This window comes from Capsella rubella, unplaced genomic scaffold (genome assembly GCF_000375325.1).
Source record: "Capsella rubella cultivar Monte Gargano unplaced genomic scaffold, Caprub1_0 scaffold_8, whole genome shotgun sequence".
Lineage (NCBI taxonomy): Eukaryota > Viridiplantae > Streptophyta > Magnoliopsida > Brassicales > Brassicaceae > Capsella > Capsella rubella.
Window position 1 is genome coordinate 8,381,488 of NW_006238916.1, and position 27,269 is coordinate 8,408,756.

A 27,269-nucleotide genomic window follows, 5' to 3' on the forward strand; every position below is an offset into this window, starting at 1 on the left:
ACAAACAATCAATATGCTTTCCCTAATTGCTTGATTAAGCCCGACTATCTACAAAGGTTACTATTTTTAAGCCCATTAAACTAATGCTCTCATCTCAATTCATACATACATACATTTTCAACCATACAATAAACAAAAGTATTATTTTTAATTACAATAAACAAAAGTTAAATCTAAGATTGTTTCTAAAACGTATTTTGCTTTCTATAAGAACATGGACGACACTTCATTTTCTGAGGAGTTGTTACTGATCAATAGAAGAAAAACTTGGACTCTCTGTATAAAGACCAACGTATCATCAGTTCACAATATCTTATATCTTCTCCTATTCCTTGATTCATCATATAACTTTCTTTTTCTTTAGCAAGTAACGAAAGGAAGAGATGGAGATAAGACCAATCAAAAGAGATGGAAATAGACCAATCGAAACACTTATCATTGCAAAATGTCAAATTATCCCAACACATTCAACCAAATCTTTAAAGAAGAGAAGCAACAAACACCACGACAATTTATTCGCATAAATAGATAGATATTAAGTCAAACGATATCGATGATGGTTTAGAAACCGTGGATCTTGATCTGATCCTTCTTAGCAAGGCCAGACTGGACCAAGAACTGAGAAACTTTCTTCCTCTGATCACCTTGGAGCTGAATGATCTTGCCTAGCTCCTTGTCCTGCACAACGTTCCCGTTGCAGCAAAAGTCTTTCTTCAGATCCTTGAGGATCCTCTCGTAGGAGTACTCTTTCTTAAGCCCTTGAACAGTGGTCAAGCTCTTTTTGCCATTCCTCTGCTGGATTCGGATGTGGATGTTCTCTTTTGTTCCTGGTGCATCTGAATCTATGGCCTCTGCGAAAGGATCGTATGCTGATGGAATCTGGATGTCTAGCTCAACCATGTAAACTTGGTTACTTGTAACTACGAAACTGCTCTTAAGCTGTTCGATTCTCTCTGCAAACAAAACAAAAAAAAATTGGAGAAAATCCAAGTTTAGACTACAATTAAAACAAAAAATAATTCAAGAACAGAAGATAGCTATCATAATTCATGAACCAAGTCCTAGTTATTATTAACAATAAAAAATCAAGAACAGAGCATGTCTTAAACAAGATTACCTAAAAATAAAACAAAAACATAAAATCACTGAATCATAAGACGAGATCTATGATCAATTGAACCTATAGTAGACTAGTTACATGATCACGACCCTATTGTAATCTAATATCAATCCAAACCCCTAAAATATACCAATCATAAGACCAGAAAAATCAATAGAGATCAAAACTAGTCAAACCCTAACAAATAATCCTGTATGAGAAGATCGCTAATTTTTTTAAGAGACTCATTCAAAATTCACAAATCAGAAACATAAACAAACACAACAATAGAACGCAAAAGAGCAAACCAATTCGATTCGAAAACGTAACAAGGAAAGACGGGTCAACTGAAAACTCAAGATGAACCAATCACACAAAGAGCAACACAAACAGAGAGATCAAATCTACGATATGAATCAACAGAAAATAAGAAACAGAGAGACGAGATCGTACCTGAAGCAGTTGTTGTGGGGAGGAAGACGAAGAAGACGATAGGAGTCTTTGGAGTTTATGAAGAGTGAAGCTAAAGGAAGGTTTTGTATTTATAAGCTATATTTTTTTTTACCATGACCTTCTTTTTATGGCGGTTAAATCGTAGCCGTAGATCTATTATTTAGTAGACACGTGTATGGATAAGTACGAATTAGAGACCGAGTGGGGAAGGTGATCACGTTTAGAATAACTTTACTGCGTATAATGGACGCGCAAGTTGGCCCATTAAGCATCATTTATTGGAAAAAAAGACAAAAATAAATAATAATTCAAAAAAAGGGTCGTGTAATAAGAACCACAAATGGGGTCCAACACTTGCTCGAAGAATCTCGAAGTCAATAATAGCTTCTTCCTCAATATGATGATTTCGAATTTATCATTTTATATATTCGATAGCTGTGGTTGTCTGACAAAACAAAAAGACACACCGTCTGATTTGCAAATTGTCCTGATATGTATATATTTTTATTTTTATGTTGAAAACGTTCTCAGACACAGTTGGGAGAGCCGACAAACTTTTTGATACTCACTCATTGCTCAAACTTCTAATGATATACGAAAGCATACCGCCATGATTATAGTATGCCACTTCCACCTGATTCATCATCTCCGATCAACCAAGTCAGTTCAGACCATTGACGTGTACGGTGTGATAAATACAAAAGCATTAATTTGTGGATTTACCTCTGTGTCTAACCGCAAAGTTCAAGTGTTTCTGCATCCTCCCCGAACTTGAAACACAGAGGAACAATCCCCATACTAGCCAAGTTGCTGCGGTGTACTCTATCAAAGCTCTTGGCAATGATAGCTTTCACTCCCTAATAAATGGATGTTAAAATCTCAATGTTGATAGAACATAATTAAATTAGCTACGTCACATTAGCTTGCTTCAACCAAATGTAAGTGAATCAGTGTATGCCAAACATGTATAATAAAGATTCATGTGAAGCAAGCTAAGAGAAATGAACTTTATAAACCATCATGGTACCAATGCTAGCGAATCTCCTTTCAAATTTCCTTACTCTCTGAGCAGCGCCCGGAGGCTCACAGGGAACTTCCAATTAGTGCCATTGCTCCACCTTATGGCAGCAGAGCACACTCGAAACAAGCGGAAAGCTGAAATGATCCTCACAGATGGGTACTTGGAGTTGTGAAGACGTGATATGAACAAGGTTGGAGCTGAGGCAGTGGAGCTCTTGGATATTGAAGAAGCAAATTGCACACCAGAAGAAGAATATCTGTACATGGCGAAAAATCAAAACGGCATCGGTCATCAGAAACTTCCAAAGGAGGAGAAGAAGGATCAATCGAGACCCTTAAACATGGTTGAAGTTGAAAGAAGAGATAAAGGAAGTCATCAAGGCTTTGTTATTTTTCAAACTCATTTACAAATCAAGGATGCCACGTCTGGATAGAAAACGTTCCTTTTTTTTCTTTTTTTTTCGTTGACAAATGAATTTAAAAAGGATTGACGAAATTTTGAAAACAAACAAACTTAAAAACAGAACAAATCAATGACCTCTTGACTCTTGTTCGTATAAGCGATGGATATGTTTCACAACCGTTTTCAAATGCGCATCTTTAGGGTCTTCACTCCTCAGTAACCGTAACTGTCTAATGTTCATGTGACTTGGCACCGTAGCTGGGTCTCGTAGCTGCAAAAACATATTGACATAAAAAGAACGAATCAACTCATTTGCTTCCTCTGGTTTCATACCTCAGAAAAAAAATCTGAGTCATTTCGATTTTCTCCTCTGGAAGGCCACTACCTACTGGCTACTGCCCTTAAATGTTTTATTAGCATCTTCGAATAGAATCTCAACTTTAATCAACATACCAATCCAAAACACAAAGACCATCGCTCTGATGAATCTGCGAAAAACTGAGGAGGAAGGACGAAGCAGAGGAAACGATTTCTTATTTAGGCACTTAAACAGCTTATACCCTCAAGGGGACACACATTGTTTTCCCATCCAGATGGGTGTAAAAGGATACACTACTTTTTTACATAAAACGATGATGAAACTACCATAGTGGAAATAAAAGTTGAGTGCATCTCTTATCTCTACTGAGGATTCGGGGGACGACTGTTAGCAGCAGAGACTCTAGAACCCCACTCCAGAAGCTCCTTGCTTGTATCATCTTTGTGCACAATCACTTCAATGAAACAGAAGCTCTCTTTTTCCTCATTCATTGCTGTGTTGATCGCTTTCACTAGCTCCTCCTCGCATCTCACTTTGGCAGTCCAGCATTTGCCTTCTCCATTGTGTATAGCATCAACAAAAGCCGTGTAGTTCCAGTTCTTTATGACATTGTAAGGACCATCGTGAATCTCCACTTCAATTGTGTAGCCTCCGTTGTTGATTAGGAAAATTATGGTCTTTTGCCCACACCGTATCATTGTAGATACATCCTGCGCAGTTACCTGGAAACTACCATCTCCAATACAGGCAATGACACGCTTGTTTGGCATGGCTTGAGCATAGCCAAGAGTAGCACCAACTGACCAACCAATTGATCCGTATTGCATTTGGAATTCGTAACCGCATCCTTCAGGGAGCTTCAGCTTCTGACAGTTGAACCAGGAATCTCCAGTCTCGGCAAGCACAGCAGTATCAGAAGAGAGCATATTCTGAATGTGTTGGAACAGAACATTAACCCTCAAAGGCTCATTTGGATTATCTCTCAAAGGCTTTCCTCCTGGGACAAAGATCCTGTGGTAATTCTCATAGGAAGTGTTGTTATGCTTAATCCGTTTAGCCAATTTGCTAAGAAACTCCTTCATAAGAACACACCCAAACGCAGGTCCGTTACCGATAGTAACCCGATCAGGCTGCACGATGATCGACTTCTCCTTCTTGAGAAGCAAAGAGTACCCAACAGAACTGTAATCGTTGAAAATCGGACCTGCAAACAAATAAGCATCCGCAGATTCAACAATCTCCGCACAAAAAGCTGTACTCACAGCTCCCCAATACGTCCCTATAAAATGCTTGTGATGCTCAGGTACTTGTCCTTTGGCAGAAGGCATCACAGCAACACCATAGCCAGAAGCATCAGCAAGCTCCACAAAAGCATCCGTAGCTTTAGCAACCCGCATTTTCGGCCCACCTACAAGAACTGGCTTCACAGCTTTGTTCAAAAACTCAGCCGCTGCCTCCACCGCCGCATCTAGACCAATCTGATTGCTAACCTTAGGCGGAAGTATGAATGGAACAGGGTGACGACTAAACGCCGGGAGAGGAATCGCCGGCAGATTACAGCTGATACTAATATAAACAGGTTTGCTTTCTTTCAAAGCAGTTGAAATCGCAGTATCGATGAGTTCATGAGCCTCTTCTAAGTTATTAATCACAGCTTGATAACAAGTGATAGCTTGAAAACACCTAAGCTCTTGAGTGAAATCAGGTAACCCAATCGTATGATGGAGAATCCTATTGGTACCGTAATCGTTTGAGTTTGGACCACCGACGATGCAAATCAGAGGCAGATTCTCACTATAAGCACCGGCGATCGCGTTCAGAACACTCAACCCACCGACGGTGAACGTAACGACACACGCACCAACGCCGCGAGATCTGGCGTAACCGTCGGCAGCGTATCCAGCGTTAAGCTCGTTACAGCAACCGATCAGCTTGAGGTTCGGTTCAGCGATGAGGTGATCGAGAAGCGTTAAGTTGAAATCACCAGGAACAGAGAAGACGTCGGTGACGCCGATTTCGACTAAACGTCTAGCTAAGTAACGGCCAAGAGTTGCGTCGCAGGAGGTGATGGCGGTGGAGTGAAGCGGACTCGAGTTTTGAACAGTGGAAACGCCGCCGTTAGGAGGACCTCCGATATCGTCGTGGATCGGGTTACACGCGTCGATGGATCCGATCTTAGTGTCCATAGTGGTAACACTGGTTTCACTTTTTTACGAATAAAGAGTGAGAGAGAAGTATATGGAATCAGTATTGCAGTGTATGAGGGTGATCAGTGGGAAATATAGGAGACTGAAACCGTCGCTATAGACGCAAAAGTAAAACAACGGTGGCAAACAACGGTGGTATAAAAATATAATTAGGCGGCTAAGATTTGTAGCCGCAGATATTTATGTAGCTGTGAGATTGGACACGTGTAATAATACAATTGGAGTTTGGAGAACAAGTTAGAAGGTTCACGTTTAGAATAGTAGGTGTGAGAGACAGACAATAATTACTCTCATGCGGCAGCCCACGTTATTAACACTAATTGGTCCTCTAATAAACCCACAAGTGTTGGATTTAACTGGGGAGGGGTTGCCTAATCGGTACGGTTTGGTTCGGTTTTGGAATATAGAAATCAAAGGTCACGTGCCGCGTGTCAATACCACGTGCCCACACACACAAAAATATCCCGCTCTTGAATACTTTTGAAAACCCTAAAGGAAGACTCATCTTTTTCCCCCCTAACGCTGATTTTCCCGCCGCTCTCACTCCATTACAAAAATCCTTAGATCCCCAAATCTTCATTTCATCAATCCTCAATCTCTCTATCTCTCTCTCGATCCTCAAATTCAATCTCTTAACCAATTTCGTAACCATGAAAGACATCTCTAAATCTCCGGCGAGAAGAAACGACGGATTCCACCGCTACTTGAAACCAGGAGCTCTTGCACAGATCCGAAACTCGAGGATCAACGGTAGATCTACTTCTGTTACATCTCTCGTGTCTCGATCCCTCTCGCAACCACTCGATCCGATTACACCATCTCAGAACTCTGCCGATGATGAAGCAGCGACGGCGGCGGCGCGGAGTCTGACGATTGATCAGGTACCACATCTTCTGAGAAAGATCTACGGTCCTTATAGTTATCAGAGGAAGAAATTAGGCGCTGCTAGATCTGTCTCGTCGATGATGATGATGAACATTAATCCTCCTATAAACTCAGTTCTTGTTGAACCCAGTAGTAGTGTGTTGAATAGTGATGTTATTGCTCATTGAGAGTTTTAAAATCTAGTCTCTCTTCCGAATCTGTAATCTCATGTTACAATTTGGGTATAATGTTCAATACTCATTATATAATCATTAAATTTTCAATAAATTATGTGTGTTTAATCATACAATTGATGATAATTTAACCTCTGTTAATTTAATATCTGTGTTGGGGTTTGGATTTGATTATAGATTCCTTCACTAAATACTTGTATTGTTCGTAATTTGATTACATGAGGATCATTTTTATGGTTCTTAATGATTATATGAGATTCCTTCACAAAATTATATGATTTTCAAGTTTGCTGTCTTTTTGTTAGATTGAGATCAACATAGGCTATAACAACATTTCGGTCATTTCTCTGCTTTTACAATTTACATAGTCTCGTCTCAACATCTCAGTGGTAAAAGTTTTGGTGTTGTGTCTCTGTTTGTTGTGATGCATAACAATGTTTGTCTAACATCTTTGCCGTTTGCTATCGTCTGACTCCATGTGGTAGTAGAAGTAACCGGAAGGTTGAAGTGAGTTTGATTTGCTTTGTGGTATAAGATAAGACTAAGAGTATATGAAACCATTGGTCTTGATTTATATAGTCTCATCATCATATCAATGTTAAAAGTTTCTCTATATCTGGTCTCTTGACTCTTTTCAAAGGGTAAAAGTGATTCAGTGCATTAAATATTTTTTTCTCAGCCCATATGGTTAAACTTTATCCAGATCCAGCTCTTTGCTCTCTGATTATGCAACTGGTCCATACTGAACAGATACAATATGTGATTTTTATACAGAATCTGATGGTAATAGTGATGATGACCATAAGTACGTGTCCTAGGAATACTTTTATGAAATGGAACCGATCATAGTAGCTATTAGTTACATGGGATGGAGTTGAAGAAAATCTTGAATAGACCAAGATTGTGTAGGAATCTCAAAAAATTCTAGTCATGTTGATGTATCTCTATTAGATTTAACCGGTCTATTCAATTGGCAGAAGTATTAAAACTTGTAGGCAAGTAAAATTGATTTGTTGTTGATACACATTTGCTACATCACCAAGCACACATATCATAGACCATACCATTCACTTTCTCACCTTCAAAGTTTAGTAACTCATGCGTTGCCAAATCCTTCATTTTCTATTCTGTATGGCTCTTTTGTCTAAAAATTATACCCACCAAATCGTACAAATCATCCCACATGGGCATTGATAACCCTATATTGACTATTGTAGTTAAACTAGTCTTAAACAAGAGGAAAAATGAGAACACTTTTTAAAAAGAGTGCAACTATTCTCGTCTGACGAGAACGAGATCATAATTTGGAGTCGTCCAAGCTAGCCACTTAAAAGAAGAAAAACAGTCACTGTAATTGAACCAAACCAAAATAAACTCAAACCTAGTCCTAAACCAAAATGGCGAAATCTGAAAAGATGAAAAAGTTGTAATGTGAAATGCGGACTCTCTCTGGTGCGATCGGTTTTGCTGTACCTCTCTTTTAAGTTTTTAACTATGATGTGACTTCACCTTGACTAATGCTAATGTCATCACTTTATGTCCCCATATAATAGTTTCGCCACCGGTTTAATAATGTCTCTAAACAATGATAAATTTTTAATACAATTTTACTACCACTTTGGGTATAAAATATAATAATAAGCAACTCAATACTTTAAAATATTATTACAAGTAAAACTACAAAATCCTGAAACTATGATTACATATGAATTACATATGAAGCTCACCAAAGACAAAGACAAAGACAAAGACAAATGTCAAAATCTCTCGCTTCCAGCAACCACCGCACTTTACCCCGTCCCTGTCATTTCCACTACCCATATTTTTGGTGCCTGCCACTCACTATAACCGATATAAATACCACTAACTCTTTTTTTTTTTCCTAGCAGCGAATTACCAAACATTTACATATAGTATAAAAATTGTTGAGAAAGACATATAAGTTTTTGATGATAAAATTTAATTGGTCACCCCTCTACTTCTAATGCAAACAATTATTATTTTACAATACTATGATAGAAAAACCTTATTTTTCTGTGAATATTCTATGCTTTAATTATAAATGAAAATCACTTATTTGTTTCTTCCACGCGTTTTGTAAAGATTAATCATAAAAAGGAGAAAAGTAATAGGAACTTCTTTTTTTGTATCTTAGTATAATTTGTTTTTATATGTCTTGTGACCACACAGAGACACACATATTTATTATATATACAAAGAGATGGATAATCTAACTGAGAAACCAACTTGAAGTCAGCAATTTTTCTTTAGCTTTCTTTCTTCCTCTCCAAAGAGAGAAATAAACACATCTGATTTTGGGATCCAATTAACCAAAGATGAGAGACAACAACAGCAACACAAGAGAAGGGGAGAGAAGCAGTTCTTTAAAGCAGCAACCACAACAAGCTCCCATGTCTTTGAAGCTCATAGATTCATGTCTTAGACTAAGTGTGGTTCCTCTCAGTGTTGCTACCATCTGGTTAACTGTCACTAACCACGAATCCAACCCTGACTATGGCAGATTAGACTACAACTCCATTATGGGTCTCAAGTATGCAGATTCTTTAATTTCTTCTAATTCTTGAATATGAGCACTATTTTATTTTATTTTTATTTTTTATGAACTGAATAGTTTATTTGCAGGTATATGGTTGGTGTGAGTGCCATATCTGCTATCTATGCTCTGTTCTCTACTGTTTTTTCATGGTTCAGATGTTTAGTCTCCAAAGCATGGCTCTTCTTTGTTCCTGACCAGGTTTTTTTCATTATAATTTCTAATCTCACTGCTCAATCATTAATTGAAAATCTATAGTATGCAGTTTAATTCTTATATAAGTGATTTGTGTGTGTGTGTGTGTGTGAAGGTATTAGCTTATGTGATGACAACATCAGTAGCAGGAGCAACAGAGATAGTGTACTTACTTAACAAAGGAGACAAAATAGTGGCATGGAGTGAAATGTGTTCTTCTTATCCTCATTATTGTTCAAAACTCACAATTGCTTTGGGACTTCATGTCTTTGTTCTCTTCTTCTTCTTATTCCTCTCTGTTATTTCTGCTTATAGAGCTTTTAGTCCCTTTGATCCTCCTTGTGATTCCCCAACCAATGATGATGCTTAATTTAGTCAAGTTTTTGGACTTAATTTTTTTAACTTCCTATCTCAATATATAATATGATATATTTTTAGTTTTTCTGTTTTTCACCCATTAATCGTTGTTGTGTTGGCCATAGTGGCAACCAATGAAAGAAACTGTATCTAGTTACCAATGCATTTCACATTGTCATCAAGGATTTGCGTCTTCACGTTTCAAATCCTTTACCTCACTCTTTTATCTTAAATATTCCTCTTTAAATCTTTCACGTACAAGTTCTAGATTTGCTATTTCAAGAAAACAATGAATCCTTGTTTAGTTATTCTGGTTTTGTGTAAACATGCTTAGTCAACACATATAAACTCAAGTGAGGATCGAAGTTGTTATATATGTCACAGACTTTACATAATTAGCATAATGCATGCATGTTACTAATAATAACAAACAACAAACAACAAAAACAAAAAAACAGTCTTATATATAATACAATAACAAGCGTAGTTTATGAATTAGTACAACTGTATCAATAGAGTTGTCAAATGATCTGTTTAATGTCCAATTGGTTTGCTCACAAGGATCATTTTGCTTGTGGGGAGTAATTAGTTGCTCCCTAATGGACAACAATGGAACCATAAACTATTTAAAAAATAATAATACATAACCTAATTTGTTGTACCAAATTTCAAAACCTAGATTATAGAGAATTTGGTAAGATTTTAATACTAATTAAAAATTTCACAAAATTTAATGAGTATCAGTACTCAGTAGTAATAAATTAATTTACAATCATAATGTTGGTTATGATATTTCATATGAAATTATAAATGATATTTCATATGAAATTATAAAATTCTAGTGAGAGAATTATAAACTAAGTTTTTTTTAAAACTAATTATCTAATCCAGAGAAGCATTAGATCTTTCCAACGCTTGCGATGTCTTCTTGAGGAGATAATGTTTCGGAGCTAACGATCAATCAGCTTAAAAATGGAGAGTGGAGGAAGCCTCTGGGCATTGAAGAGCAGGTTGTTAGACTGGCGCCATATATTGTTTTGCCCAAATTTAAACCCTACATTACATAAAATTTGAACATACCTATTGTTCGTGTGGTCTAGCCCATTTTTTCCGTGACCAAAATCAGCCTGTCAGCCTTAGCCCATTTGGTTTTGAACGTGACTATATAACCCGTCCATTATGATTTGGACAGGGCTTTCCCAGTAACAATAGGTCGGCCATTTGATTGGTAAACAAGATAATATTACGTGGGATTTATCAAATATTACGTGGAATTTATCAAATCTTAATATTTATATAAATCTATAGATATATTACGTGGAATTTATCAAATCTTAATATTTATATAAATCTATAGATATCTGTTTATCTTTTAATTTAGAATCCCTTCCTTTCATGTTCAAATATGTCTAATTATTTAATTGAATAATAAATACAAAAGCTTTGGATTAGTATTTTTGACAAAATGTGTGAACTATATAAATCTTGTGTGTGATCTGTAAAAGGAATACAAGTGTCTAAATAGATAATTACCAAATCAAAATGCATAATATATGAAATGCATATATTAGTTGGCAACCATCAAAAGATTTGAACATAATAATATAGTAAAAAAAATCCCACACTGTTGTCTGTGAGCTAACCAAGAAAAAGGAAACATATAAGTTTCCTAATAATCAACCTCTTTAGATTTGTATAAATCTGTACACAATAGTAGAGAGGACCAGTAAGTGAAAAATAAAAAAAAACACATAAGCTCAAATTTAACCATACATGAGAGATTAGGATCTTTTACTTTTACCACCAGCCAAAACCATGATGGCGAGCTACAGCAACGAGCTCCTCTCAACGGCAACGACCGTTTCCGACCGAATCATCAATCGCTGTTTCATCCGGAAAAAGACAACAAAGGAACGCATTTACCTCAAAGCTACTCAGGTGGTGGAGTCAGATTCGTGTTCCATGGTCGTGACTTATGAGCCAAGGCTCCATATCAGGCATGGGAACCTCGATGGACACGAGATCAAGACCACCTTTGAACGTCACACCGATCGTATACTCGAAATCGAAGACAGCATCCCGAAACGTTATCTTGTCTCGCAAGATACATGCGTTGAGCACGTCATGATCATCTTGTCGCGGCTGAACCTCTCACCCCTGCTTCAAGAACGTGTTGTCCGTTACATCGCAGTCGAATCCGTCAATTTCAACAACCGCCGCGGCGGAAGAAGAGGAGGTTTGTTGCTGGAAGTTCTCGTTACAGTGGAGGAGGAACAATGGGTGAGGATTGATTGTTCATGTGATATGAAGGGTACATGTCTCGTCCCGCCGTTGGATTGTTCCATATGCTTAACGAAGTTATCCAGTGTGCCGAGTCGCATGCAGCTACCATGTTCCCACCTCTTTCACAGAGAATGTGTTATGACGTGGCTCGAAAAGAACCCATCTTGTCCTATCTGCCGAACCAATGCTCTCGGGGAAACTGTTTCCATCTTTTAAAACAACAAAAAAAAAAAGTTAGCATTGTGGTTTTTAAACTTTTTTTTTATTGGGTTTGAATATGTTGTTTGGGCTTCTTTTATCCAATCCATTAAGCCCATCTAGTTGTCTTAATCGGAAAAATCAATAAATAATAAATCTCTTTTTTATTTTCCTGTCTTCTTCTCGACCAAAGAAAAACTTTTCTCAGCAAAAACATCAAACAAAGAACCCCAAACGAAGCAAAAACATTTTCAGGTAAACAAAATTACACTGACTAGTTGTGAAATCGAATCCAGTTTACATTCGAATTGCTTCCAAAACTTTTTCAGAATCTGAGTATTCCTCGTTTGATGAATGTATTTTGAGTTGCTAGATCGCAGTATTTGCTATGCAACCTTAGAATTAGGCCGCAAAGATTCGAGATTTTGTGAAATATACTTCTGTTTAGTGTATCTATGCTGGCATCGTCCTCATAAAGTGATAATATCCTCACAGGTCAAAGCTTAGTGCTGGGTTCTCTTCTTCCTCTCTCTCATGGAGACGAGCTCTGACTTGTCTTCCATGGTTCGTCTTAACATTGGTAATAATTTCGTTCCTTTGTATTTCTCTTGCAATCCCACTAGTCATCACTTAATTAAACGTTTAAAATCTTGGTAAAAATTTATTCTTTTTGAATTGATCCAATTAGTACTACAAGATATTGATAAAATGGTAGCTAGATAGTGTGAGAAATATTATACCTGGTCATCTTTTTTCTTAGTTATGTTTCTGAATCCTGTAATTGAGATGTTGCATGTCAATTTGAGAAAATTTTCTCTAGAAAAATGAAACTTGGGGGATTAGGTTTCAGTTGTTAACCTTGATGTTTCTTGGATTGATCATGTGGAAAGACCAGAACTCTGCTGTTTTGTCCTCTGAGATATTTGACTGGTTCCTCAACCATCTTCTGAGTGAAAAAACCTGTTTTCTTTCACGAGGCCTAGCTCTTCAAATAAACTATAAAGATCTTTGTGTTCATGCAGGTGGAAAGAAATTTTGTACTACCATTGATACTTTGACTATCCGTGAGCCAGACTCAATGCTTGCAGCGATGTTTAGTGGTCGACATGCAATGTGCCAAGAATCCAAAACGGTATTATTGCATTTTATGTTACTTGAATTGCATATGATGATGCCATTTCAGAACCTCTGCATATGAATAGGCTTCACTGAGTGTAATAGTTGGTCCTTGGATTGAGTAATTTAATGCTAAACCAATATATATATGTGGAGAGACTGTAATTTTAGCCACCCACTTTAAGAGTTGTTTAGAAATGCAAGAATCCATTATATGTGTATGAGGATGCATATGCACTTGTAGTAAAGTATGTCCACTAAACTAGTTGATCTAATTGTTGCAGGGTCATGTATTCATAGATAGGGATGGCAAACACTTTCGTCATATTTTAAATTGGTTGCGTGATGGTGTTGCTCCTAGTCTGTCAGATCCTGATTGTTCTGAACTTTTGCGTGAAGCAGACTACTATCAGCTTCTCGTAAGCTAATCGTTTCTTTTACCTTACGATTCTCGTTCTGTTCATTTTGTAGCTGGTAACCGGATATTTACTTTTTGTAAAGTACATGTCTAACTTTGGCTGGAGATGTAATACATTTTCATTTTCTTCCTATTTCAGGGGCTGAAAGATGGAATCAAAGATTCGAGAAGAGAACTTGGTGAAGTAGAAGCTGAGTTATCACGTATAGATATCATCAAATGTATACAATCCGAGAGAGTCAGGTTCCGAGGTGTTAATCTTTCTGGAATTGATCTTTCTAAACTGGTATTATTTCTTAATCTCAGATTCTTGTAGGTTACCATGCTATTATCTGATTTGAACTCACTGCAGTTCTGATCCCCATATCAGTTGTTTCAGGGATCATTGTGGGTTTTAATAAAGTTCTGTTGAGAAAATTAATATAATGCATAGTTTAACTGATTCTTGTTGTTTTAACCTGGACTTTAAAAAGAACTTGCAGTTACATTTCTAAGAACATATTTATATAAATTTTTTCAATTGGAATACACATCTGATGTCTTAGTGAGTGTCTTTATCTTTTGTCAATATCAAGGGATTAGTTAACCTATTCGGGAAGAAGAGCTTCGTCTTTGTCAATGTCTAAAAGTAACCATATCATATTTACAGTCTGAATGTTTCTCTTTAAATAATGTAGGATCTATCCCTTGTGGATTTCAGCTATGCTTGTCTTAGGAATGTGTTTTTCTCTCGTACAAATCTTCAGAGTGCCAAATTTCGGGTAAATATGTTGTATCAAACTTTTTTCTCTGATTTGGGAGAAGAATATATCACCATATCATGGTACTTTGCTTGAACATCTGCTTATCATATATGCTGATATGCTAAATGGTCAAACAGAATGCTGATGCTGTGGGCTCTATCTTTCACAATGCTATTTTGCGAGAGTAAGGAATTTGTTAGATCCTATCGTATATTGATAATTTGTACTTGGTACCACTTCCTGAAAGATTGAAATTATTTCCTTTTTATAAAGGTGTGAGTTTACCAGCGCAAATCTTAGAGGAGCCTTGTTAGCTGGTACAAATCTTCAGAGTGCAAATTTACAAGGTGCATATCAGCCTAATCTTGCTTGCTAATGATCTTTTAGACAGCCATAAAATAAAATGTCACATATAAAACATAATTTGACTATAAAAGAAATTGGACTTTTGTACTGTAGATGCCTGCTTAGTGGACTGCAGCTTCTGTGGAGCAGATCTCCGCACTGCACACTTGCAGGTGCCTTTAGTAGTTTGTGTAGGATTAGAACTTTTAACTTGGACTTTTCACCATGATAAAGGTTATCGATTGCCTATGTCAATCAGATTTACTCCTGGGTTTAATTCACTTTCCAATCCCATGTATCCAGAAGGTGTTTATGAGTATAGCGTGATTTGGTGATAAAGTTTGATTCTCTTTCTTCAGAATGCAGACCTTACAAATGCCAACTTGGAGGGAGCAAATCTAGAAGGTGCAAATTTGAAGGTAAGAAATTCCTTATATTGACTATTTTATATTCAGCCTTAAACCGATTTTTGCTAGTGTCTGGAAGATTTGTTATGAGAAAGGTGCATGTATAGGGTGCAAAGTTGAGTAATGCCAACTTCAAAGGAGCAAACCTTCAACGAGCTTACCTGAGGCATGTGAACCTGCGAGAAGCGGTAAGTCCAAAAACATTACTTTGGCATTGAAATTTCAAAAACATTGATGGGCAGATTGATGATATCGGCCAGCAATTGGTTTCCATGGTTTTTCGAATTTTTCTTCAAGTTTCTGAGTAGAGAGCTTAAATGGTTAACCCTTTGCGGTATATATATTTATGTAACAGCATATGGAAGGGGCAAACCTCGGGGGAGCTAATATGACCGGTGCTATCCGGTAAACACACCATTTGTTCGGGACTGACTGTAAAGTCTCGGTCTTATAAATGATTTGTAACTGCTTCTGGCAAAACGTGAGTGTAGTGGCCATATCAAAAGCCAAAAGCTTCTTGTTGTTGAAATAATAAAAAAATATATATATATATATTCTTTCTTCCAAAAATCAAAGATTATCTAAGAGATTTTGTTTTGATTTAATGTATTTGATCTCTAACGTTGGTAACTGTTTTGCTGAGAAAAATGATTTTCCCTTCAGCACTCGTATAAGATCAATGATGTAATAGTAAGCCTACTAAAAAGCACTCAGAAACTTGGCAAATTTGCTCACTAGGTAAAGCTTCTTATATATATATGCATTAATGCATACAAATTTGACCATCCGCGATCAAACGGCACGTTTTGTGCTCTGTTACTTATATAATATCCAAAATTAAAGTAGTCAAGACTTTGTAGTAGTTGGAAAAAACAATACATGGAACATATAATCACAAAATTAAAAAAGGGAATTAATTTAGCATTGAATAGATAACAGAAGATTTGCAACAAATACAGGTTTAAAAAAAAAAAAAAAAAAAAAAAAAAAAAAAATTGATGATACAATACAATCAATGAATCAAAGATCAAAAAACTCTGTTCTTTGTTAGTTTTTGATCTTGGTCCGTAGATTCTTTTCAGACTTTTGTTTTTTCTAGCTTAATCCCTGCATGTCGTCCCATGAGCAATTATTGTTATTATTGTTGTTGTGCTGGTCGTTTGTTGCCGTTGCCACGGCTGTAGTAGAATCAGCCGGGAATAGTGAAGCGAGATGATGAACATCAAGAACAAGATTGTCGTCAGTAACAACAGATGATTGTCCATTAGAGATTTCTCCACTATCACTTCCCCAGTCAAGAAGCTTAGCTATGTCTTCTTGCATTGTGTTAATATGAAGAGACTCTTCTTCCTTTGATTTCAAATCTGCGTTTCAGTCAAAAAACATTTAGATTTTTTTACCTGGAGACATGTTTAATTTAGATATGAAGCGTTTTGAGCGGTTTTAATTTACCTTGTAAGGAACATATGTTGTCAGAAGAATCATAATCTCCGAAACTAACCGAGAAGAAGTTGTCGTTGTCGTTGTTGTGGTGGTTCGGAGGAGAAGCTGTGAGTTGTCTTCGTTTTAGGGGCCGGCCTCTGCCTCCTGCGGCTAAAACTTCAGCCTCTTCGAGGACATCCTCTAAGAGGCTGCAGCTACTACTTCTTCTATGATTATGAACACCGGAACTGTTAAGGTTATGATTCTGTCTCTCATTGTCTGTGAAGCTGTTGAAGTTATTGAAGGCCTCTATTTGGGGAATTTGGTTTGAAGGGAGCTGGTCTTGTTTCATGGAGTAAACCGGATTGGTAGGAAAGGAGGTGGAAGAGGGAGAGTAATGGGAGTGGAGAAAGCTTGGGGAAGAAGTTGATGTAGGGTAAGAAGATGAAGGGTTTAAAGAGAAGGAAGGAGAGGAAGAGTAATTGTTATTAGTGTTGTTGTAAGTAGCGGTTTGAGCGGTTGGGGAAGGGTAAGGCAATGTTAAGAAGGAAGTGTAGGATTCTCTTGAAACAGGGGAAAATGGTGCGGTTGAGACACGGTTGATGCAATTGAGGGGAGTATTAGTATTGTTGTATCTTTTTGCGAGCAGTGATGAAGGCTGTTGCTGAAGGAGAGGTGGAGGTCTAGGGAAAGTGAAGTTGGCGTCATTGCTGTTGATTTGGGAACGCGGGAGGGCGAAGAGAGGAAGAGTCGGGTATTGGTTGTTGCGAGGGGAAGATAAAGGAGAGGAAAGTGGCGGTGGAGGCGGTGTGGAAGAGAGTTGAGAAGGAGTTTGCGGTGTGTTTGGAGTATGAGGGCTAAGTGGATGGAGGAGATTAGCGGTTGTGGTATGGAAAGTGAAGGATGATGAGGAATTTGCGTTTGCGTTTAATGGTCTTGGAGATGGAAGAGGTGAGGATGATGGTGTGTTTGGTTGTGAAGATTGTGGTTGAAAATACATTTGTTGATGATGTTGTTGTTGATGGTGATGATGGTTATGTTGTTGTTGTTGTTGATGATGTGGATGTGGATGGAGTTGATGGTTAGGGATAATATCTGGAGGATAAAGAGGAAGTCCTTGGCGTTGAAGGCGTTTCAGCCTCGTGTTCCAATAGTTCTTGATCTCGTTGTCTGTTCTTCCCGGCAGCTAATTAGTAAAATTTGCAAATAGATTAGTTAACGGTAAACGCAAGTAACACCTAGTAATAATATAATAGGTTATAGTTGATATATATATATATATACCTGAGCAGCCATGCGAGCCCATTTGTTACCAAGCTGAGCATGAAGCTGAATGATGAGACGTTCTTCGTCACCGGTGAAAGAGCCTTTTTTGAGATTAGGACGGAGGTGATTGGCCCATCGGAGACGGCAGCTTTTGCCGCAACGAGCCAAGCCTGTGTTTTTCTGAACAGCGTTCCAGTTTCCTTCACCGTTCTCTCTAACGTACGCAGCAAGTATCTCATCTTCAGCCGCCGTCCATGGACCTTTCTTCAATATCACTCCTCCGTCTGATGTATGATTGGTTGATCCACCGTCCTTCCCTGCTCCTCCTCCGTAAATCATCATAGCTTCTTCCCTTGCTGATTCAAGAAGAGATAGAAAGAACAAAAAGAAACAGATTTCGGAATGGCGCTTATGATTGGGGGGATTTGAGAAAGGTGAGACACACAAAGTGATTTTCACCCCCCAAGTTAGGCCATCGGAAAAATATTTGTTGTCTCTGTTTTGTATTTGTTTTTTTACTGTGAGAAAATATGGACGAAGAGGGGAGGAAACAGGGAGAAGAGGTAACTTTGGTAATTTCCGATGTAAAATTACAACGGAAAAAACAAGAAATAAAAGAGATATAAATAAATAAATTAAAGAGAAGAGAGAGAGAGAAAAAAAAATTGACAGTGTTTTGTTTCTCTGGACACAACACAAGTCTTCTCAAGACAACTCACAAGATCAGGTTGTTTTTTCTTTGTATTATTTGCTAATGTTCCTTTTTTAACCTTCTATTTTAGGCAATGACATTTGTAATACGCGCTTATGTTCATATCCCTACTTTCACATCCAACCTTTATTGAGTCCTCTTCTTACGACTCTCTTTTTACATAATTAGCTTTTCTTACAAATGTAGAAACAACTTATTTTTACAAGATTGGTCAAATATTTTCAACTTTCAAATAACACAATTCTTTTTCTTACACAACTGTTAAGTTTGGATAGATTGGCATATTTGACACAGCATTATTAGATTAGATTCTACTTACTCAGCGTTTCAACATAGGTCATAGGTGTATCAAACATTCAAGAGTCCGGAGATTACGACCAAAGGGGAAGATTAATACTCTTTTGTCTTCATTAATACTCATTTATTTATAGTTTCCATACCAAGTCTTATGGCCTCTTCTCTTATCTTTGAAACTCTTGTTGTGACCTTTCCTTCTTTCAAAGTTAATGACGCGACCCACTTGTGTTTGCAATAATTTAGAGTCAAAGACTCGGCCAAACATCCTTCACTATGGTCATATTATTATGATATGATATAATTATAATAATCCATTTATATAACAAATAGAGAAGTGTAGGAAGACCATAGACTTCTTGGAATCAGGTGAATAGAGAACTAGATTGGTTTGATTGTAACATCTAAGTTAGGAAAATAGTTAGCTAACCGGGGATTCGACATCAATAAACATTCTCCAATTTCAACTCTTAGATCACTAGACTGATAACACTTTACCGGCTTGAACCTCAAACCAAAACTAACCACATCACACACAAAAAATAAAAATAAAGAAGCCTAAGTAAAGATATTGATTAACATGTCGACTCACCTGGCTAAAGAGGTCTTGGGTTTATGTTTGTTTCGGTTTTCTTCCACAGCGATCAATTACATATCCAGCCTTATATCGCCTGATGCAATGATGAGCACAGAAAACAGGCAAAAAAAAGGCTGTGGCGATAACATCTGCTTGGGACAGTACTCAAGATGCTCCTTGAAATGGTTGGGTTTGTTCTTGATGACTGTTTTATTTAGAGCTGTAGCGCCAAATCAGGCTGTTGGGAATCGACACGGACACCAGAAGACTGTTTTGCAGGAGAATCAGGCGAATGAACTCCGATGTTCAAATCTGGTGGGAGATTGAGGTTCTCTTGTCTCTGCTTTAACTGGAGTTGAGGAGTAATGCCTCCTCGCCATGGAGACTGGACATGGAATCTTGAAAAATCAGAAGTTGGAGGAGCCATCTGAGGGAAAACAATTGGTCGGTTGTTCTGAAATGGTTGGGATCCTCCGTTCATCATCCCGTGGACAGGCTGTTGCACAAATGTCTGGAAAGGGAAACCATTCCTTTGAGGATGGAACTGTGTCTCTTCGGGGTCTCTCGGTCTAAAAGCTTGTGGGTGAAGTTGTTCCCTTGAAGGATTATACAAGGACTCTGCAGAAATCTGGTTGCTTTTCGGAATACTATGATTTTCAAATGTTTGTTTACTATTCCCTCCAGCTCCTATAGACATCCATGCTCGTGCTGCTGCCATGGAAGCATTGCTTGAATCTTCACTTCTTGCGGATACTGGTGACGAACCATTAGGCGTGGTATTAGATCTAGGGTGATTATGAGCGGAGTTGTGCTGTGTTCGAGCCTTCTCATTGAAGTTTCTCATTAACTGTGCTTGTTCCCCGTGGCTTTGACTCTGTTGTCTCATGGGTTGTTGTGAAGTTGTTGCTGTGCGACTCATTTGATTAGCAGAATCAGAAGATAGATCAAACATTCTGTTGTTCACATTGGCAGAGACTTTTCCATTACTATATCCACCAGAGAAGATCCCGTTATTAGTCATCCGATGCTTATAATGTTCAGAATCTGTAGGAGTCATGTTCCTCATCATGTTCATGTCACTGGACGACCTGTATGATGCCACTGTATCTGATTTTCCAAAGCTTCGATTTTCCGAAACAAAAGCAGAAGCAGAACTGGTTTGTTCTGCTGGTGGTGGTAAATTCAGCTCTACTTGCTGAGCTATCCTATTTTGAGGCTTAACAAAATCTAGCGGAGAAGGATTTTGATATTCATGCTGGCTTTTAGATTTTAGGTTTCCTACTTGAGTAGCAACAAAAGATGGAATCCCTTCTGACACAGCCCCAATAGATGTTGGAAACGGGCTAGCATGGTTTCCATCTCGAACAGGTCTATTACTCTTTTGTTCCTTTGCAGGTAGAGGAGTCTTAAACAGTGTCTCATTCTTCTTTGCAGCAGCTTTTGACTTGGGCTTTGAAAACACGGATGCTTCTTTAGGTGGTTCTTTAGGTGTGCAGGTTTCAAATAGAAGTACTGGTGTAGGAAGCGGCTCATATTCTCCAACCCATCCCCGACCAAATTTAAAGTCTGCAGGTAGTGCTTGCTTGATTCGCTGAGAAGCTATTTTCCATGCAACGGGTCCAAGAGTAGCAGCAAAGCGTGCAAGGCTCCTACCATATGCATGTTCTGCATGAAGTCCTACCTGATGATACGGGAAAAGATTTAGTCTAGAAAGTTAATAAATACTAAAAGAGACTGAAAATAGCAGAATGAGACTTTGGAGATAATGATTATCACTTACAGCAACAAACTGCTTGATTTCACTCTCAAATGTTGAGAAAATAGACTCAGATCTATCGGCTTGCTGATCCGAATTTCCATAAGTTGCAGAGCAGTCTTCCTCAACAACAGACAGCTTCCTCCCACATTTACCAAAGAGACCCTTTCCTAGAAGAGGTGTTAAAAATGGAAAATCCAAATTGTCGTTAGAAAAAAGGAAATATTATATCTTCTTGGAGAGAAAGAGCCATTAGAAAATCTATAACAAAGAATCATACCAGATGATAAGTCTTCTGCTTTCTCTAGACTGTCTACAACGGATGTGTTTCCCTCAAAAGGCACATCCATGTAGCTGTGCTTTTCATGTCCACCAGTTTGAGTTGAACCAGGCTCGTTTTGAGAAGCTCCTACACTAGCAAGGTTTGCACCAGAGGAGAAATCCGAACCAACAGGCTCTAGACCATTTCGACTGAAAGGCTGTCTCACTTGCTTCTTCACAGAACTGCCAGGTTTCACTTTTTCATCTGTTTTAAGCTCTTTTTCAGCACGTTTAATCTTAATCCTTGCCTTCTCGAATTTCCTCTTCCCCATTTCCTGAATAGTCCTTGCCTAGTAGAAATAATTTAATAAAAATGGAGTTAGATACCCCAGCAGGCAGGAAGTAAAAACTAATGCAGAGAAAGAAAATTGGTGACAAAACATGAAAATGCTATCTACCTGTTTATAGTACACAGTATCTGAGGAATTGTATTGCATCGCATTTGAGCAAATCAATAAGACATCGCTCTGCAGTAAAAAAAAAAAATACAGTTCCAAAATTAGCTTAGCAACGATATAGATGATGGACTATAGACCTGATCCTAGCAAAAATACACTAGAGCAGTGTTATCACAAACCCATTACTATACAAAGAAGAAATATCCTGAAAAGCTATAAAATCAGTTATGTAAAAGCTCTCCATGTAAAGTTGAGAAACAAACTTATCACACACCTCAAGCTCTTCCAATGTAGAATATGATCCATTCGTAAGCTTCTTCCTCACTGTGGAAAAATCCATGGGATTCTCTATCATATCATGATAATCAGGAAGCTACAAACACAAACACAAAATCAAAATATATCAAATAAGGCAACATTAATCTCCAATAACTCCAGGGAATCAACTTTTACCTCTTCGGGATCAACCGGTTCTGCATACACACCATAGATGTCTTTCCTGTTTGAAAAAAAAAACTCCAAGTAAGTTAAGTTAAGCAATGTGATCGACAACCTACAAAAACAAGGGATTCCGAGTAGTTGTGTACTTTTGAAGTTTGTCGAGGATCAACTCCAACGGCTTCTTGTCAAGGATGGGTGTTGTTTCTAAAGAATGATCACACTGAGTCCCTAATTAAACACCAAGTCAGATTAAGATTAGACAAGTCATGATAATCAAAGGTCAATATCAAGTAATACAGAAATGCATCATACCACTGGTACCAGGAGCGCTTCTCCTCTTCCTTTCCTGAAACAAAATCCACACAGAGTAAACATATCAGAAATGTCTATGAATCAAAATCCAATTCCAGACAAAGAAGAAAAAAAGACAGAACTGATTGACAGAGATAGTGTGAGACAACAACAACAACAACACATCTAGAATTTGAAGAGAGAGAGAGAGAAAGAGTAAAAGAGATGGGTAATGGAGAGAGAAAGGTGGGAAGCGTGATCAGATTCTGTGGGAAGAGAGAGAGAGAGTGAGAGTGAGACAGCATAAGTTAGTTTTTTTTGTTTCGACAGTTGACCCGACAGTTGAAGTATCTCCCAAATCCCCAACATAACAACAACACTCTCATTGCAAGCAACACAGAGAGTGAAAACCTTCAAAGCCTATATATACTATAAATAATCTTGAAAAAAGTTTATCACTTTCTAGGGTTTCCGTACATACCTTATCATCATCATCTTCTTCATCTTGATCTTCTTCTTCTTCTTCTTCCTCTCCCACATCGTTATCCTTGTCTTCTTCTACTTCTTCATCCTCTTGGTCTTGACGGTTAATTTTCCTCTTCTTCACTTTCCTCTTCTCACTCGCATCTTCTTCTTCTTCCTCCTCCTCCTCCTCCTCCTCATCATCATCATCTTCTTCTTCATCTTCATAATCAGACGCGTGCCTCACACGCGCTCGGCTCTTAATCGGAGGGTCAGCTCTAGCGCGGCTCTGGTTGAGCTTAAGAACTTGCTTGAGCTTCTTCTGCCTCCTCTTCTCCTCTTCCACATCGTCCTCTTCCTCCTCGTCGAAGTAATCGTCGAAATCGAAGTTGTACCTCACATTTCGCAGCCTTTGACCTCGCCGGAGCTCATATCCCGATTCACCAGGAGACGAACTACTAAGCCGCCGCGCCGCCAGATCCGCCTTCGACGGACGACCTTTCCTCCGCCGTCTCGCGATCTGACTCATCCTTCCTCTTCTTCTTCTTCTTCTTCTTTATCGAACTCAGTGCACACCCAAAAACTCCAAACCGCGTGTGTGTATATATGTATGTACGCTGACAAAAGAAAGTATATTAATGACTGTATTTTGGTAATGAAACTCAAAACCTTTTTATTACCAACAAATAAATAAAATAAAAAAAGGCGTAAAATCGATGATTTGTTATTGGAAATTGAATTTAAATCCTCACCGTCCAAATTATATCGCATACAGAGAATCTGACGATTTAGAAGAAGAACAAGATAATATTAATGGGCCCCACTATCTTCTTAGAGCTCTTTTGCTGACCTTTCAACAACACTATTTATTACACATATCAACACAAACGTTACTATTTTTTTCATGTAAATAAACGGGAAAATTCAGAAAAGAAGAAGAAAAGTCCTTTGTTATTTTTATTTAACGTCTAGTATTTAATTTATGTTGAGATTAAAATATAGGTAATAATAAAAATGTATCATTTAAAATCCAAAAAAACAAAAATATAGTTAATTTTATATCCATGATTTTTTACAACAAAATTAAAAATCTAATTTCACCTTTGTAATTTTAATTTATTATTTATTTTTATATCAAAAAAATTTGAGTTTATGTTAACCATATCAAAACTAGAATCAAAACCAACAAGTTTTTGATTTAATATAATTGCATTTCATGGCTAACATTAGTAAGCTCACCAAAAAGTTGTTGACTTTGTTTTCTTGCTGGGCTAGTTTGGAAGATTATTAGCCCTCAAGCTTTAATTTAGGAATAACACTACAAAAGAGCCCACGAAGAAAATGAATGACCCAACACGACACTAACTCAACAATAATCCAAACAATAACCGAGCCCTAAAACTGAATTATACAACATTGACTTATACACAAAACGATATATATATATATATATATATATTCAAAACCTTTCTGGAATTTTATTATTTTTCATGTTTTGTTATTATTTACATCTTTCAAGTATTCTCGTATTTGGTTGACTTATTTTTATTATTGATTGGACTAGCTAGTTTTATTTATTTAATTACACACAAAAAAAAAAACAATTACAATCGTCTTTTTTTTTGTTTTTGGTAAAAATTATACAATCATCTTGCTTTTAGCTTAAGCATCATATAAACTAAACGGAACAAGTAGTATGATATCAATGGTGATTGGTGGCCATAATATTTTATACGTTATGGTTGCGTTGCGTATACCAGATCAATCATTAATCAAACATTCAACGTATAAATATACGTAACAGATACGTAATATTCAATATCAGAACCGAGTCAGCGGAGTTTTGTAAAGTAAACTAAACCAATACATTGAGATTCTCCGACGTCGACGATCCCACGTTTTACGGTGAAAATCCTATTTCCCAAGGTGTCACCTTATCTAAAGCTAGTTCGCGTTTATTTATAAGTAATATATCTATCGATCCGTTAATCAATATTTTGATTCGTTTGTTGTAATAATTAGTGACGGTACGTGTCCGCAAATGTTAATCACTTCTAGATGGATCGTAGTTGTTTGCAACTTTGTATACAAGTTGTGTGTATGTACATACATGCATAGATACGTAATCATCGGTAGAGTATACGTATTTGGTTGGAAATATTATACACAGTAATTGGTAGTCTTGTTAATGAATGGTATTTAGACAATGCCACAAACGTGCAGTGATCTACTATATATTTTTAATTAGGAGTTTAGATTTAGGTCAAAGTGTCCTAATCTGTGTTTTACCGTACCAGAACTTATCAATTATTCCATTCGATGTTATTTATATACCCGAATATAAACATATATATAAAACTCTAATCCGGAGAAAATAAAAAGAAAGACAGAATAAAATTTTGTAGTAATCTACTAATCTTCCGAAAGAGTTTTTATATTCTTTTGGCATTTTGCTAGACTGTTGTATATGTATATATACCGACATAAAACTGAAATCCAAACCTTGGGATATTTGGCTATTATATACTTATATAATATCCAAAATTAAGAAATACATCAGATGAAATAAACACTCCTAATGAGCTGTTTAACAGTTTAAGAAGGTGCTACTTTAGATGGTGAACTTTGTATTTCAACATTTGCTGGTAAAAGATATATAGTTTGGTATAGGGTGTATGTTTAGAGTTGCACTAGCCAAAATACGGACATGAAAAGATTAATAAGTAGTACTTCGAAAGTATAACCAGCTCTAAATAGTAAAATACTCTAGCTGGATATGATGAGGTTTCGAAATAGTTTAGAAAAATGATTTGGTCTATCTCACTATTTGTGTAAACTTGTGGAAATAAAATACATTTCAAAGTCGTTCACAGAACACATATTTAAAGTCGCTCTAGAAAGAAAAAAAACATATATTTATACATTGTAATAGAAAAATTTGTAAAACAACATATATTTGTAAATCGCATTATAGACTTCTCCTGTGAAGTTATTCGTGTTTTCATTACGTATAGGATATGAACGAATTATATTTTCTTTCTTTTTGTTGTTGTTATTTATGTGAATGCAATTGAATTAATTTCTTTGTTTGCGGTTTTTTCTCGCAATTTCTGGAACTATGCGTAGTAGTGCGCCGGGATTAGCCCCAGTTGACACGGTGACAAACTGACAATGACCACCTACAAACCCCATTAAGAGACTTCTTTTAATTCTCCTTTTTTTATTAAAAAAAAACAAAAAAATCTCCTTATTCATTACAATTAAAGTTTCTGATTGTGCAATAAATCAAACTAAATTTGCTTCAAAATGTAAATGAATGAAATTCCCAAAACTAAATGCATGGGTTTACAATTTGCAATAACTTCTTTATTATAGATTTGCTTCTTCTTTTTTTTTGGTTTATGGTATAATAGTTTCAAATCATTTGGTCAACTACTGAATAGTTGAGTTTCTATGATTGTGTGTCTTTGTACATTTATATACTTGAATTTGTAACAACTTTATAAAAAAAAGATAATGGATTTTGCCCATCTTTTTACCCAAACGTATTGTGTGAAATTATCGAAATCAAATGACCAAACAAAAAAAAACGTAAAGGAAAAGGTTGAACTCTAAAAAGTTGAAGACGTGTGGGTCGGTGTATCCACAAAATTATTCCTTTTTTACATCTTTAAATAATGTTTTCTCTTCAAAGTATTTTCACATGAAATAACAAATCATATTTCTTTTTAAAAATATCGAAGTTAATTTAGGAATAAATAGTATCATGAATCCAACTTAAAGTCTGTTGTAAATTGACTTAAAAAAAATACTACGCCAATTTTCCAAAAAAAAAACTTCTCATTTCTCAACAATTCAACGCAAAAACAAAATACATGCATACAAAATTTATACAATGGGAACACGCGTTAAAACTGACTTTAAACAAAAAAATCAGTTCATGAAGTGACTGACGAATCATCTTTTTCTTCCTTTATTGAACTGACAAGAAACGAGTCTGAACTTGGTGATTTGAAATTACTTGAATAGTTGAATCTATAAAACCATAGTATGATGATCATATAAAAACCTCGAACTGAAACTGCTCATGAAGTAATGACTTATCTTGACATCTTTTACAACTATACAAAGTGAATTGTTTTGACATCTTACAT

The 27,269-nt window shown here is 36.8% G+C and overlaps 8 protein-coding genes across 9 annotated transcripts; 4 read left to right on the forward strand and 4 right to left on the reverse strand.

The window, feature by feature from the left end:
- Positions 1-411: 411 nt before the first annotated feature.
- LOC17875243 (protein translation factor SUI1 homolog 1) lies at positions 412-1,604 on the reverse strand. Of its 2 annotated transcripts, none has more exons than XM_023782569.1 (2): positions 1,553-1,604; positions 412-951 (listed from the first exon to the last, which is right to left on the reverse strand). In XM_023782569.1, the coding sequence occupies exon 2, from the start codon at positions 898-900 to the stop codon at positions 562-564; it is 339 nt and encodes a 112-aa protein (XP_023638337.1). In that variant the 5' UTR covers positions 901-951; positions 1,553-1,604; the 3' UTR covers positions 412-561. The 2 variants fall into 2 exon arrangements, with proteins under 2 accessions (XP_023638337.1, XP_023638339.1); XM_023782571.1 differs by having other exon boundaries at positions 412-939; positions 1,553-1,603.
- A 1,881-nt stretch (positions 1,605-3,485) lies between these two features.
- On the reverse strand, positions 3,486-5,594 carry LOC17875390 (pyruvate decarboxylase 2). The gene has a single exon (XM_006281493.2). The coding sequence runs from the start codon at positions 5,478-5,480 to the stop codon at positions 3,657-3,659; it is 1,824 nt and encodes a 607-aa protein (XP_006281555.1). The 5' UTR covers positions 5,481-5,594; the 3' UTR covers positions 3,486-3,656.
- A 413-nt stretch (positions 5,595-6,007) lies between these two features.
- LOC17875206 lies at positions 6,008-6,705 on the forward strand. The gene has a single exon (XM_023788113.1). The coding sequence runs from the start codon at positions 6,152-6,154 to the stop codon at positions 6,551-6,553; it is 402 nt and encodes a 133-aa protein (XP_023643881.1). The 5' UTR covers positions 6,008-6,151; the 3' UTR covers positions 6,554-6,705.
- A 2,107-nt stretch (positions 6,706-8,812) lies between these two features.
- LOC17876769 (CASP-like protein 2D1) lies at positions 8,813-9,750 on the forward strand. The gene is made up of 3 exons (XM_006281086.2): positions 8,813-9,110; positions 9,203-9,314; positions 9,424-9,750. The coding sequence occupies exons 1-3, from the start codon at positions 8,896-8,898 to the stop codon at positions 9,676-9,678; spliced, it is 582 nt and encodes a 193-aa protein (XP_006281148.1). The 5' UTR covers positions 8,813-8,895; the 3' UTR covers positions 9,679-9,750.
- A 1,730-nt stretch (positions 9,751-11,480) lies between these two features.
- Positions 11,481-12,187, forward strand: LOC17876522. The gene has a single exon (XM_006282004.2). It carries the CDS (start codon positions 11,481-11,483, stop codon positions 12,162-12,164), a length of 684 nt encoding a protein of 227 aa, XP_006282066.1. The 3' UTR covers positions 12,165-12,187.
- Positions 12,188-12,336: 149 nt separating this feature from the next.
- LOC17876876 (FH protein interacting protein FIP2) lies at positions 12,337-15,805 on the forward strand. Its single transcript, XM_006280826.2, has 12 exons — positions 12,337-12,401; positions 12,642-12,726; positions 13,169-13,278; positions 13,547-13,681; positions 13,820-13,966; positions 14,358-14,441; positions 14,561-14,607; positions 14,697-14,770; positions 14,883-14,941; positions 15,128-15,187; positions 15,283-15,363; positions 15,531-15,805. Exons 2-12 carry the CDS (start codon positions 12,681-12,683, stop codon positions 15,582-15,584), a joined length of 897 nt encoding a protein of 298 aa, XP_006280888.1. The 5' UTR covers positions 12,337-12,401; positions 12,642-12,680; the 3' UTR covers positions 15,585-15,805.
- A 294-nt stretch (positions 15,806-16,099) lies between these two features.
- LOC17874660 (transcription factor MYB120) lies at positions 16,100-18,572 on the reverse strand. Its single transcript, XM_006279530.2, has 3 exons — positions 17,882-18,572; positions 16,628-17,783; positions 16,100-16,539 (listed from the first exon to the last, which is right to left on the reverse strand). Exons 1-3 carry the CDS (start codon positions 18,203-18,205, stop codon positions 16,271-16,273), a joined length of 1,749 nt encoding a protein of 582 aa, XP_006279592.2. The 5' UTR covers positions 18,206-18,572; the 3' UTR covers positions 16,100-16,270.
- A 653-nt stretch (positions 18,573-19,225) lies between these two features.
- Positions 19,226-23,721, reverse strand: LOC17877113 (bromodomain-containing protein DDB_G0270170). Its single transcript, XM_023780364.1, has 9 exons — positions 23,135-23,721; positions 22,675-22,708; positions 22,509-22,590; positions 22,375-22,420; positions 22,196-22,294; positions 21,922-21,990; positions 21,483-21,813; positions 21,227-21,372; positions 19,226-21,127 (listed from the first exon to the last, which is right to left on the reverse strand). The coding sequence occupies exons 1-9, from the start codon at positions 23,642-23,644 to the stop codon at positions 19,661-19,663; spliced, it is 2,784 nt and encodes a 927-aa protein (XP_023636132.1). The 5' UTR covers positions 23,645-23,721; the 3' UTR covers positions 19,226-19,660.
- Between the last annotated feature and the right edge of the window lie 3,548 nt (positions 23,722-27,269).